Raw genomic sequence first — 12,310 nt, 5'->3', positions numbered from 1 at the left:
AGGTTTTGGGGCATCCATGTCACTGGGGCATCACACTCCCAGGAATCAGTCACCAGTGAGACCCCCATTATGGAGCAAGGAAGAGGCCACTGCTGGAATAGTCAGAAGGGCTGCAGGGAGCTCAGGGCCAAACGGGGGATGCCAGCTGGGGGGAGCTTTGGGGAGGGTCTGATTTTGGCTGTTTGAAGCTTACTGCTGATTGACCTATCAGCCAAGTGGGGCAGTGCAGTATCAGCCCCTGCCAGGCAGCTGCCAGTGTCCAGCAGGTTTTGGTCCAGGTTCTCTTTAAGCAAAAACAGCTTTTCCTGGCCCTTCCTGCAGATCCACATGGCTGGAAGGAGGATGAGGAGCGTGGGAGCCCCTGCCCCCAAACCTGAGTGGTGCTTGGGATGGGGATGCTCATGGCCTGCTGTGCCTGTGGCACTCCCTGCTTGGCCCCAAGCTATTTCTTAGCACAGTGAATATTCACCTGGAGCCCCTGGGAGCAAAACGATCCTCTTGGGCACCCACCAGCCCACCAATCCCTGCAGCCCCAGCACTGAGGTTTCCCAGTACATCCCCTCTGCACAGAGCAGTTTTCCAGCCCAGGACCTGCAGAGACTGAGGTTAAAACCCCACAGCCCTTCACCCACGTCCCACTCAGCCACCCAGCACTGCCAGAGCTCTGCTCCTTCCTCTTCACTGAGCATCATCGGGATTTGAATTAAAGCTCTCACCGACTGGGAGCGAATGAAACCTGTACCATGTCTTATGATGCCATCCTCCAGACCCCTGCACGGGACCGGTTCCATTCTGCAGGACAGAGGGCAGCTGTGTGTCCCCGTGCCGTGTCACCGCCTCGCGTGGGACGGCTCTGGGGATGGGTGGCACACGCAGAGTCCCCACGCTCTGTGCTCCCTCTGTAATCAGAAGCACAGCTGGAAAACACCGGCCCAACGGCACGCTCCTGGAGCAGGGGCCGTGGCAAGGGAAGGGCTTATTGAAATTATTAATTAGCTTTGTTTTTAAACACGGGCTCCGAGCAGCCTCCGCAGCAGAAGGAATTGTTATTAAACGCCAGCCCTCCGGCAGGCAGGCCATGTGTGCGGAGCCCGCAGCGCTTGGCTGCCAGATAAAGACGTTATTGTTGTCATCTCGCCTCCATCCCAGCCCTCCGCCTCCCGCGCTCCCACCCACCCCGCGCCCGCGGTTCCCAGGAACAAAACCCCCGCGCAGCGCCGCGCGCTCGGCCGCCGCTCACTCGTGGAGAGGAGGAGGAGGAGGAGGAGGGAGGCAGCCAGAGGGAAACTGCCCTGGGGATTAATAAGAGGCAGGAGGAGGGAGAGGTGCACGCAGGTAAGCGGTGGGCAGGCGCTTCCCCCGAGGCTCACCTCGCCTTGCCCGATGTCCCAGCCTGGACGCTGCACTGATCCACGATGCTCCTGCCCTCTCCAGCGTCTCTTACATGCACAGCAGCATTCGCTGCTCCTTTTCTCTCTCTTCTTGTGGTTTTTTTTTTTTTTTTTCTTTCTTTCTTTTCCTTCTGTTCTTCCACAGCTGGAGTCTCTTTTTCCTTCACTTTGCTCTGTTTTTGCAAGAGTTTTGCTCAGCGTGGTGCAGGGCTGGGGGTGGAGGGGGCTGAAAGCAGAACTAAGTCCCGTGTGTGACAGCATTGTGCCTACTGCCAGGTGCTTTCTGTGGCAGCTCCCAACCACACGCAGGCTCAGTTCTCCAGCTGGGTAAGAAGTGCTGGGGGTGGACAGGGGGCTGCTCAGCCCACGCCGTGCCCAGAGCAATCTCCTGCTTGGGAAAGCAGTGCGGAAAGTGTTCAAGGAGTGGGAGAGGCTGAGAGGAGAGCGCACACCTCTGGAGTCAGGACTGCTCCCAGGGAACCTCCGTCACTCTGTGTGTTGTGGCACCGGGTCACTGAGCTCTGGGTTTGCAGGGAATGGGGTGGGGGGCTGCTGCAGGGTGCTGCTCCCACAGGAGGAAGGCTGGGATTGTAGAGCGAGGTGGGATGAGGCAGCCAAACAACATCTGGGAGCCTCAGGAGCAATTTTAGCATCCTTTTGTGCACGGTGGTTGAACTTTTCTACCCAACAGGCAATGTCTGTGCCTGGAACACGCAGCCCACTCCCAGGGCACATAACACTGCCTTTGCCACCCCATTAGCTGGAGCAGCTTGGCTCACAGCCGGTTCTTTGTGCCTGCTTCAGCAGGCGAAGGGAGAAAGCAACGGGGCAGGGATGCTCACTTAAATCCTGGAAAAAAAATTTTGGTGTGCAGAAGAGATTCAGTTTTACACCAAACCTGCCCTTCTTTGCCTTTTTGAGAGCTGGATGCTTTTAGGAAAAGAAAGAAATAAATAAAAGGATGAAAAACAGAAATTCATTCTCTTGGCAGCCGAATGCAAAGCACGCAGCATGTGAGGGCTTGGAAACTTTCCTAGGAGCTGTGGGCTGCCTTATGTGGTGCTGGGCTGCAGCATCCCATAGCCTGGGGGAGTGCTGGTTCCTGGGTGCCCCTCTGTGCTGCAGGGCAATGGACTGGGTGCTCCCAGCAGGAGGGATGGAAATATGGCTGTGGGAGGTCTGCTCTGCCTTGGGAAGAGTCTGGGAGAAAGGGATGAGGCGGAAGGAGCTGACAAAGCATCAGGGAGTGTTTCTCAATGTTTTACAAAAGCGGAGCTGGCACAATGCGTCTGCTGGGAGGGGAGTGGGGTGTGCATGGGGGTTTGCTTCTGTGGGTGCAGCATGGAGGTGTGCGGGCTGAGCCAGGAGCAGCCTCAGGGCATGCAGTGCTGGAGGAGGAGAAGAGAGGAATTGCTGAGATGGAGGAAGCAGCAGTGGTGCTTTCTGCCTGCGTTGCCTTCTCACAGACCATCCCAGGGGAAAGAGGTCGTGGCAAACACAACGAGCTTTTCGCAATGAGTCTGGTGACTGTGACACAGCGGGGAGAGCACGCATGGGCTGCTCATCGCCATCCCCACAGCCCGCAGTCCTCAAGCTGAGCCCACAGGCATTGCTTGTGAGCCCATGCTCACATTTGAGCTGCTCTCCAGCCGGACTACAGCTGGTCCCCTGGGACACCCATGTCCTGCATGTTCACATGAGAAGAAATGCAGCACCGACCCCAGCTGGATCAGCAGCCCACAGCTTGTCTTTTGGCTGGGAAATTACTGGGAAAGGGCAAGCAGGGCTGTTGTATCACTGCTCCGCTCTGCTCTGCTCCCCAGGCGCCTCAGGAACGTGCGGGTGGCAGCATGTCTGCCTCCCTCAGAGGACAGCCTGGCACTGTGCACTGTGGTTTTCCAGCATTTCCAGCACTGCGGCACTGCTGGATAAAGAACCCCCTGTTTTGGTTAAAACTGATCAGACCCAGAGCCTTGCAGAGAGCTAATGGGCTGTTATGGAGACTGGAGGTGGAGGGAGACCAATAGGGATTCTTTGCTGGCTCCTTTTGGCTGTTTTTAAAGTCACTATTTCTTGTTCTGCTGTAGAGTGCAGGTTCACAGGGAAGCTGGGGGTATTTTCCAGCCTGGGGAGTGGAGGTGAAATGAGAGATGGAGGTAGCAGTGGGAAAGCTGTGAAGGGAGAGGGGCTATTGGCAATGGGCTGGAATGTAATGGTGCAGCAATCAAGTCTTTACCCTCACCTTCCTAAAGACAAAGGTCCCCTTTATCCCTCCTGGCCCCTCCACAGGAGGAGGGGTCCCAGAAACATCTGTCCAGAGCCTGCTGCTGCTCCCTGTATACCCAGCTGCTTCTGGAGGCAGCCCCGATGGCAGGAGACACCTGAGAGAGAGTGATGTGATTTGTGCCTGCTTAAAATCTCCCAACAGCCTTTACAAAGCTCCCTCCTGTCCCAGAGGCTGTGATTTCTGCACTGGTCGGTCGCTGCGCTAGCAGCAAACATTGCTTCGGCGCAATGGGCTCAGATGCACCAAAGGTAAACTATTTGGAAAGCAAAGTGTTGTTTGGGGATGGAATTTCCAGCTGTTGTGCTGAATTTTTGTTGTTTGTCATGGGATACTGAATGCACAGCTGTCTCTTCTTGGGAAAAGCTCCAGGCTGGCATTTATTGGAGGCTTTGCCATAACTCCAACCAGGGTCTTGTAGGAGATGCTGGTCTTGCACCCAAGCCACTCAGCATGGCTCAAGAGGCGCCTGAACTGTTAAAACTATTCACAAAATGGGGCTTTCCTCTGCAGTGAGCAGTTGGTTTCCTGAAGGCATTCATTGCTTCATGATTTAACTCTATTCCTACTGCAGGGATTCCTTGGGGAGGCACCCCGGACCTGTGTATCAGAGAGTGATGGGAAAGGTGGAGGCATCTGCAGAGCAGACACTGCCACAGATTCAGCAGCCAGTGCTCATGCAGCATCAGGGTGTGGGATTTCAAAATCTATTTCTTGCATTCATGTGAGTGAATTCAGTGGTATGAAAGTTGACAAATAACAGACTGCTGATGGCGCTGTGTCCAGGGAGAGCCAGCTTTGAACCTTCCAGTGTGCTGGAGGCAACTGTAAATCTCATGGCAGCCTCAGGCTTGTTGCAAAAAGCCTGGTTAGTGATGTTTTTCTGGACGTGGGTGCCACAGGCCGTGAGCTGCTGCATGCAAATTGCAGGGGAGAGAGTGCTGCTTTCTGTGCATGGGATGGAAGCAGTGGGCAGACCGGCTGCAGTCCTAGCCCTGCAGGCTGCAGGTTGAAGGCAGTACAGTGGTTAGGAGGGTTTGCATCTGCCTGCTGACACTTTCTTTCTACACTGACAAATGGCACATGATGCTGTCGCTCTTGGGTCTGGATTTCTGGCTCAGACACTATTTCTGCAGAGTCCCTGTGGTGATGGAGGCTCATGCGGAGGGGACAGCATGGCTGTGTGTGTGACAGCATTCATGTGCCAGGTGTTTTCTGAATGGGCTGAAAGCTGACCCAGCTCTTGAGTCTGATGGGGCAATGGGGCAACCTCGTCCTCGCCCCTCGTGGTGAAGTTGCCCCTGCGGCAGGGAGGCGCTGAATGGCTGCACCAAAGAGTGCGCTGAACAGCAGCGTACTGCATCCCAGACACCTCCTCCCTCCACCACCAGCCAAATGCAGGCATCAGATCTCCCCCCACTCCACCAAGCTTTGTGGGTGTGAAAATCTAGAGCTGAGTTTTGGAGCTGATGCAAAAGCCCGCGCAAAAGTTTAGGATAATGTGGGGGGAGAGGGTGTGCAAAGGGGGACGTGGCTGGAGAGGAGGGGGATGCTGTGGGGCCAGGGAGGGGCCTGTGTGTTGGGAATTTGTCTGTACTCCGCAGCCTGCTGTCGAATCTGTCTTCCAACAACTCAGAAGCATGCACGTACATCCCCAAAGGGAACTGACTGCAATACTGCTGAGCTGAATATCTGGCGGTGCTGTTCTTCCCCTGTTCCTCCCTTCCCCCAGCGAGATGCCAGAGCTCTGATTGAAAACAGCAGGCATGGGAGCCTTGTAGGGTTAAACAGAGCCAGATGGGAGCAGAGTGAGACAAAAAGGAAAGTAACACAGGCCAGGGGAGGGCGGGGGGTGGGAACAGGGTTTTTTTTCAAGGAGAAAGTCAATTACTTTGAGCCCCAGGAATGCATGGGATTGCTTCAAAGGGAGCAGGGCTGGCACAGCCTCAGGGGCCGGAAGAAGCACCCACCAGAGTTGGAGTGGAAAGGGGGTTGTTATGCTGGAGGGGACCTAGACAGGCATTTCCATGCCAGGAAAAGGCAACAGGAGGAGATTTGGTGGTGGGTGCTGTGGGTGCTGCTATGCCTTGAGGCAGACTGATTTGAGCTCCAGCATCACCAAAGCCTCCTGCCTCATGCTGCTATCCCAGCTGTAATGTCTCCCACGGCATCTGCTCAGTTAGCCTGGGAGATCCATTCTCCTCTCTGTCTCATCTTCCTCCCCGCCCTCCTCCCTGTCTCCCCACTCTTGGTTCCCCTTCCCATCCCGGTTCTGCCCAGCTTCTCCATCTGCTTTGCTGTTCATCCACCTGGGCTCCATTCTCGCTGGAGTGCCAAATGCCTTTGGTAGAAGCCTGACAAACACCCCCAGGTATCTGCTGCCTGCACAGAAAGTACAGAACCTGGCCTGCTCCTGCTGGCCTGGGGAGCATCCAAAGCACCTCCTTCACCAGGCTTTCTGGGAAGCTCATCTGCAAAGAGCTGGATTCTGCCACCCTCCAGGCTGTCAGCTGGAGAGCACCCAGCAAAAATCTTGCAGGGAAGGTTGCTGCTGCTGTTTCAGGCAACAGGGATGGGACAGAAAGCCTCCGTGGGCTTAGTAACAACTGCAGAAATCACAATGTGGTTGAGAAGGAGAAGTGGGGGATGTGAGCTGTTGGGCTGGTGTCCAGGAGGGGGTCCCAATGGCTAGGGACAATCAGAGGCCTTGTCTGATCCCTCTAGATCCCCCACTGCTATTGCACTCCCCCTAAATTACCAGCCCAGCCTAGCACCCTGCAGTGGGGCTGGAGGTGACGGATCAGTTATCTGGGTAACATAGGGAGCCATATGGCAGAATATCTTCAGTATTGCCCAATCGTAATCTTGCAAATGTCCTTTTTTTATCACACAGCCTTGGAAATGGGCCGTCCTGCATTAAATCCTGGTCCCTGAAGCACAACACTATCCATCTTCGCTGCTCTGCTAGCTGCTGCAGGCCTCCTGCTACTGTTGCTCAGCCAGTTTGTTGCTGAATCATTGATTATTTGGCTCAAGAGCAAAATTAACCCTAATCCATCAGGGCCTCTGAAAGGGCAATCCATCCTTCTGGAAGAAGGGTGCAGTGAGGCTCCCAACCCACACTGGGGACATCTTCCCACCACAGGAGATGCTGCTTATTGAAGCTGAAGGGATGCTGCAGTTCAGAGCAAGAAAATGTCTCCTCGTGGCCCATCTGCTCACCTCTGCTCTATTCAGGGGATTTCTGCCCTCCCTGCCTGTCTTTATGACCACTCGTCTTTTGCCAGAATTACTGCACAGTTTCCTGGCAGTTTTAGGACCCCTGTGTAGCTCTCTTCCCTCTTAATGTGGAATGAGTAGGGTTACCTTGATCTCATTTCTGTGCCCTGCTGTAGGTGACTTTTCTCTCAGCTGTGTTTTGTTCTTTGAAAAGCCAAAAAAGTTAAAGTAAAGATCAACCAACCAACCAACCAAAAAAAAAAAAAAAAAAAGAAAAAAAGAGAAAAAAGATACAAGCCCACCAAAAACACAAATGAAATGGAAAAAAAAGCAACCCCCAATGGCATAAAGCTGAGCCAGAGAAGATCTCAGTGAACTCATGCTTGGGAAAGGGGTTGGATGTAAAGATAACTCCCAGGGGGAAGGAGAAAAAATAGCAGGTTACTGGCAGAGTAGTGGAGTAACTCCTGGTGCCAGAAACTGTGGTGATGGGAGATGATGCAGAACCTAAACTGGTCTCTTCACACAGAGGGTGGTGAGGCACTGGAACAGGTTGCCCAAGGAGGCTGTGGATGCCCCATCCCTGCAGGCATTCAAGGCCAGACTGGATGTGGCTCTGGGCAGCCTGGTCTGCTGTTGGTGACCCTGCACACAGCAGGGGGTTGCTCATCTATGAGCACTGTGGCCCTTTTCAAGCCAGGCCATTCTAGGATTCTGTGATTCTTCCTAACCCACCTCTTGTTGTCTCACTTAGGCAAACATCTGGACCATGAAGTTGGCCTTTAGCTTGCTTCTCCCACTTGTTCTCGTGCTGATCTCAGAGGTGAGTGGGCAGCGGAGGAAGCCTCCACGGAAACCCACCCGCCCGCCTCCTGAGCCCATCGAGCCTGTTGAACCCGTGGAGCCCACCGAGCTGCCCCCACCCCTGCCGCCCGGCCCACCCTCCATCTTCCCTGACTGCCCCCGAGAATGCTACTGCCCCCCAGACTTCCCCTCTGCCCTCTACTGTGACAGCCGCAACCTACGGAAGGTCCCCATCATCCCGTCCCGCATCCACTACCTCTACCTCCAGAACAACTTCATCGATGACCTCCCGGAGGAGTCCTTCAGGAACGCCACAGAGCTGAAATGGGTCAACCTCGACAACAATCGCATCCGGAAAGTGGACAGGCGGGTCCTGGAGAAGCTGGAAAACCTCATCTTCCTCTACATGGAGAAGAACCAGCTGAAGGAGGTGCCTGCCTTCCTGCCGCCCAACCTGGAGCAGCTGCGCCTGAGCAGGAATCAGATTTCCAAGATCCCTGCTGGGGTCTTCAACAAGCTGGAGAACCTGGTGCTCTTGGATCTGCACCACAACAAGCTCAGTGATGGAGTTTTCAACAAAAACACCTTCAAAGGACTCAAGAATCTCATGCAACTCAACCTTGCCCACAATATCCTGAGGAAAATGCCGCCTGGGGTGCCCAGTGCCATCCACCAGCTCTTCCTGGACAGGAACAACATCGAAGACATCCCCAGTGACTATTTCAAGGAGTTTCCCAACCTGGCGTTCATCCGGCTCAACTACAACCAGATCTCTGACAAGGGGCTCCCCAAGAACTCCTTCAACCTCACCAACCTGCTGGTGTTGCACCTAGCTCACAACAAGCTCACCAACGTCCCTTTCATCAGCGCCAAGCTGGAGCACCTCTACCTGAACAACAACTCCATTGAAAGTGAGTCACATTGGCCAGCTGGGAGAGATCTGGGAAGCATATAGATTGAGAGATGGCAAGAGTTTTGTTCCAAAGGGCATTTTTCACCTGTGAACCTTTCAAAGGGGGGATGCAGTGATGAGATGAGCTCAGGTTTTAGTGTTGGCAAATGAAGGTGGGTTTGCACGAGGTGAAGGACGAACCACAGATGAGGGTAGCAGCAGAGGAGCAGGGCTGAATGATCCTTGGAGCTGCAAGGCTTTTCTTATTCGTTGCCATGGGCAGACGTTCTTAGGGGCTAGCAGTCATTGAAGCAGTTACTTCCCCACCAGGGTTCAGAAATAGGGCTGCTCAGAAAAGAGTGTCTGTGCACATGTTTTACGAACTGATGCCAAATACACAGTCAAGATGGTTAGAAATAACCCAGATTAACTCTCAAGCAGAGCCTCACAGAGGAAGGAACAAGGAGAACAGGGCTGTGATGGAGGTTGTCTTGGCAAACCAACCTGGGCAGTTTCACGCTGCTCCAGGCAAAGCATAGCGACTTGATGGTGCTGGCCTGTGAAATGTGTAAACACAGCCAGCACATTAGAGAAGAAGACAGAGAACCATTCCTGGTCAAGCCAGATGTTTCTGCTTTTAGAGGTCCAGTGACCTGCTGTCCTTGCTATCTGCAGGGGAGCAAGAATGCTGCACTCCTGCCAGAAACCCTCTGTGCATTGGAGAAAGAGAGCTGGGCTCTCGTATTTCAGGCTCTGGTTTGGGGGCTGCAGGACCTGCACAGGGAATACACGTTTGTGAAGCAGCTGCCAGGCAGGACATTGGTCCCAACAGGTGGCGTGACGCCACCACTTCCACATGCTGCAGTGTTTGTCTATTGGGCAGTGACTGTGCGGCTTTACATGGAAGAGCAGTGTGCTGCCACAGAGATGTAAAATCGTGGACCGGGCTCTGGCTGCGGCATCAGGAAGGGGCAAGGCAGGAGCTGTCTTCTTACCTGCCAAGCACTGACCATGTTGTGATGATCCCTTTTGTCTCCAGATTGGCTCTCTGTATTCCTCACCTTGCTTTGGCTGAGTGACCTGCTTCATTTCTGAACAAAAGCAAGATTTCTCTCTTGCTTGGTCTGCACCCTGCCCCTTGCAGGGGCTGGGGATTCTTCCTTTGATAGCAAAGAAAACCCATCGTGGGGGTGACCCTATGAAGATAGGGACAAATGAATGGAGGGGAGGGGGATGGTTCTCTAGCATCCCACCCTGCCTTCCTTTTCCTCGTTACCTCTAACCCATGCCCTTCTCCTTCTTTCCCTGCAGAAATCAATGGGACGCAGATCTGCCCCACCTCACTGATGTCCATCCAGGACTTCTCCCCCTCCGACCTGGACAGCGTGCCCCGGCTCCGGTACCTGCGGCTGGACGGGAACCTCCTGAAGCCCCCCATCCCCTTGGACCTGATGATGTGTTTCCGCCTCCTGCAGTCCGTGGTTTTCTAACCCTGCGTGCCTCTCCTATGACTTGGCTTTGCACAAAGACTTGAACCCCATCAGCTTTTGACACTCGGGACTCTCTTTGCTTCCCCCTTTCCTCGCTCACACCCTGGCCTCTCTGTTCCTCATCCCCTCCCTCCCCCCTTTCCTTGCCTGCAGTGGCTTCTGTGTCCCCGGGGGTTGTCTGCAGGACAGCATCATGTTGCAGCATCTGTCCCAGGTCCCAGCATCAGCCTGGGCTGCATGGGGGGCTGTCACCTCTCACTATGCTGTCACACTCCTGTCACCCTGCCCCTGCCCTCACCCCCTCCCCTCCCCACCTGGCCCTTTGCCAGCACTGGAGCTGGCTTCATCTCTCCCCTGGACCTGGCAGTGTTTGGGGAGGATGGGCTCGGTCCTAGCCAAAGCATGTCCTGATGGAGCTGATGAAGAGGCTGTTTGGGGAAGGGATGGCACAGGAGCGAGCGGTGCTGCAGGACAGCAATCACACAGCCCTGTGATGGAGCTATTTCAGCTCAGAGCAGCAGTATTCTGCACCAACACCAAACCCAAACAGCCACGAAAGCCGAGACCGGCCTATGTGGGGACAGCTGCATCCCTGCGCTCGGGGCTGCAGCACGCGCTGAGGCTGACTCCCGGCTTTGGGAAGCGCAGCCCTCCGTCCCCGCACCGCCTCCCATCAATCCAAGCGGGTTCTGTGGTCACATCCAACCGACGGCGGCGGAGCGGTGCTGCGGGTCCCAGCCCGATCCCGGGGCGTTCCCCCAAGGTCCCGCGGCCTCCGCCCGGTTCGGTGCGCTGGGCGCCGGCTGGGACCGCCGGGCAGAGCCGGCAACGACACCTCGTGGCCGGAGCCACGGCCCGGGGCCGGGACGCCGTCCTCCCGCAGCTCCGCAGCCTTGCTCTCGGGGCGGCGTGGCTGAGGGCGATTGGGCAGGAGATGGTGGGGGGGGGGGGGGGGGGCCCCCCCGCCGGTGGCTCGGGGGGGGCCCGGCCCGCCGGGGGCGGCGGCCCCCCGCCCCCGTTTTCCGCCCCCCCCCCCCCCCCCCCCCCCCCCCCCCGCCGCCCCCGTGCTGAGATGCTGACGTGAAGAACATCTGGGCTCTGCTGGCTGGGTGACCTCCGTGCCACCCCCCGCCCTGCCCTCCCCTCCTCCCTGCACCCCCACCTCCTGCAGGTTCCACTCTGTCGCTTTCTTGGACCGAACACACGTCTGGTTTTGCCTTGTGGTTTTTAATTTTTTTTTATTATTATTATTATTTTTAAGGAGAGGAAAAGAAAAGGGAAAATTACTCTTTTGAAAAAGCTGTTTTTTATCCCCTCTTCTCCCCATTTCCACATGTATCACTTCCCTCTTGGATAGCTGTGCCTGCATATATAGGGTGTCCGGGTTTAGAGGGGATTACTCTTTTTTTTTTTCCTTCCTGATTCTCAGGACTTACATTTGAGGAGAAAAAAAATCCAATCAAAACAAATATAAAGCAATAAACCAAAGAAACCAGCCTTGGTATTCATCACCCAAAGTGACCCTTCTCTGGGGTGGGCATGGACAGGCACTGTGTTCCACTCCCCAGGAAGGGGTGGGCATGCTTCCTACAGGTGCCCTGCATGCACCAGAGATAGGAAGGATCAGCAAACTCCCATGATATTCAGGATTTTTTAAATAATATGAGTCTCTCCAAGTCTTCTTCCAATGGGCTTTGTTGGGTTTGACAGGTTTCAACCTTAGACCCGGAGACCCTATGTATATATTTATATATAATGTGTATATATACTGGTAGACTGTACAGATATATCTAGAGACATATGTAGTTCTCAACTGATTTCAACTTAATGGTATTTTCACTCCTACTCTCTGCAGCAGTGAAAATAAAGTGATTCACAAGGGACCTGGAGCCGTGGTTGTCTCTGCATCTTCTCTGTTGCATGGGAGCAGCTCCGTTTGGGAGCACAGGGCAGCCCTCCCAAAAGCTGGAGCTTGTCTGTTGCTCACCCAGGGCTCTCCTCTACCTGTGGTGATCAGGTTTCTGGAGCATGGGCCTGGCCTAATGAACAGTTCTGCTAATTAGGAATGCCCAACTTTGACTGCAGCTCCCAGGGCTGTGGATGCAGATGATGGGTGTTGTTGTTTTCCCGGCATGGCTGCATGCACTGCATTGGGGTGGGGTCTCAAACTGGGGCTGAGGTGCCCCACCTCACTTTGGTGCTCCCAGGAAAGACAGACAAATGCCTTTGG

General features: G+C 54.8%; 1 protein-coding gene across 1 annotated transcript; it reads left to right on the top strand.

Annotated features, from left to right (window-relative positions):
* Positions 1–1,231: 1,231 nt before the first annotated feature.
* On the top strand, positions 1,232–10,883 carry LOC122186999 (proline and arginine rich end leucine rich repeat protein). Its single transcript, XM_042884105.1, has 3 exons — positions 1,232–1,335; positions 7,649–8,609; positions 9,902–10,883. The coding sequence occupies exons 2-3, from the start codon at positions 7,664–7,666 to the stop codon at positions 10,078–10,080; spliced, it is 1,125 nt and encodes a 374-aa protein (XP_042740039.1). The 5' UTR covers positions 1,232–1,335; positions 7,649–7,663; the 3' UTR covers positions 10,081–10,883.
* Positions 10,884–12,310: the final 1,427 nt, after the last annotated feature.

This window comes from Lagopus leucura, unplaced genomic scaffold, assembly GCF_019238085.1.
Source record: "Lagopus leucura isolate 7727_CA_CO unplaced genomic scaffold, USGS_WTPT01 Super-Scaffold_100043, whole genome shotgun sequence".
In the NCBI taxonomy this organism is placed as follows: domain Eukaryota; kingdom Metazoa; phylum Chordata; class Aves; order Galliformes; family Phasianidae; genus Lagopus; species Lagopus leucura.
The sequence above is the reverse complement of the archived record's forward strand: the minus strand, read 5'-3'. Positions and strand labels throughout refer to the sequence as shown.

Excerpts from the sequence above, each read along its gene's own strand:
- LOC122186999 (XM_042884105.1), top strand. The coding sequence starts at position 7,664 with ATGAAGTTGGCCTTTAGCTTGCTTCTCCCACTTGTTCTCGTGCTGATC. Across the intron at positions 8,610-9,901 it reads GAACAACAACTCCATTGAAA|AAATCAATGGGACGCAGATC; the intron begins GTGAGTCACATT and ends CTTTCCCTGCAG.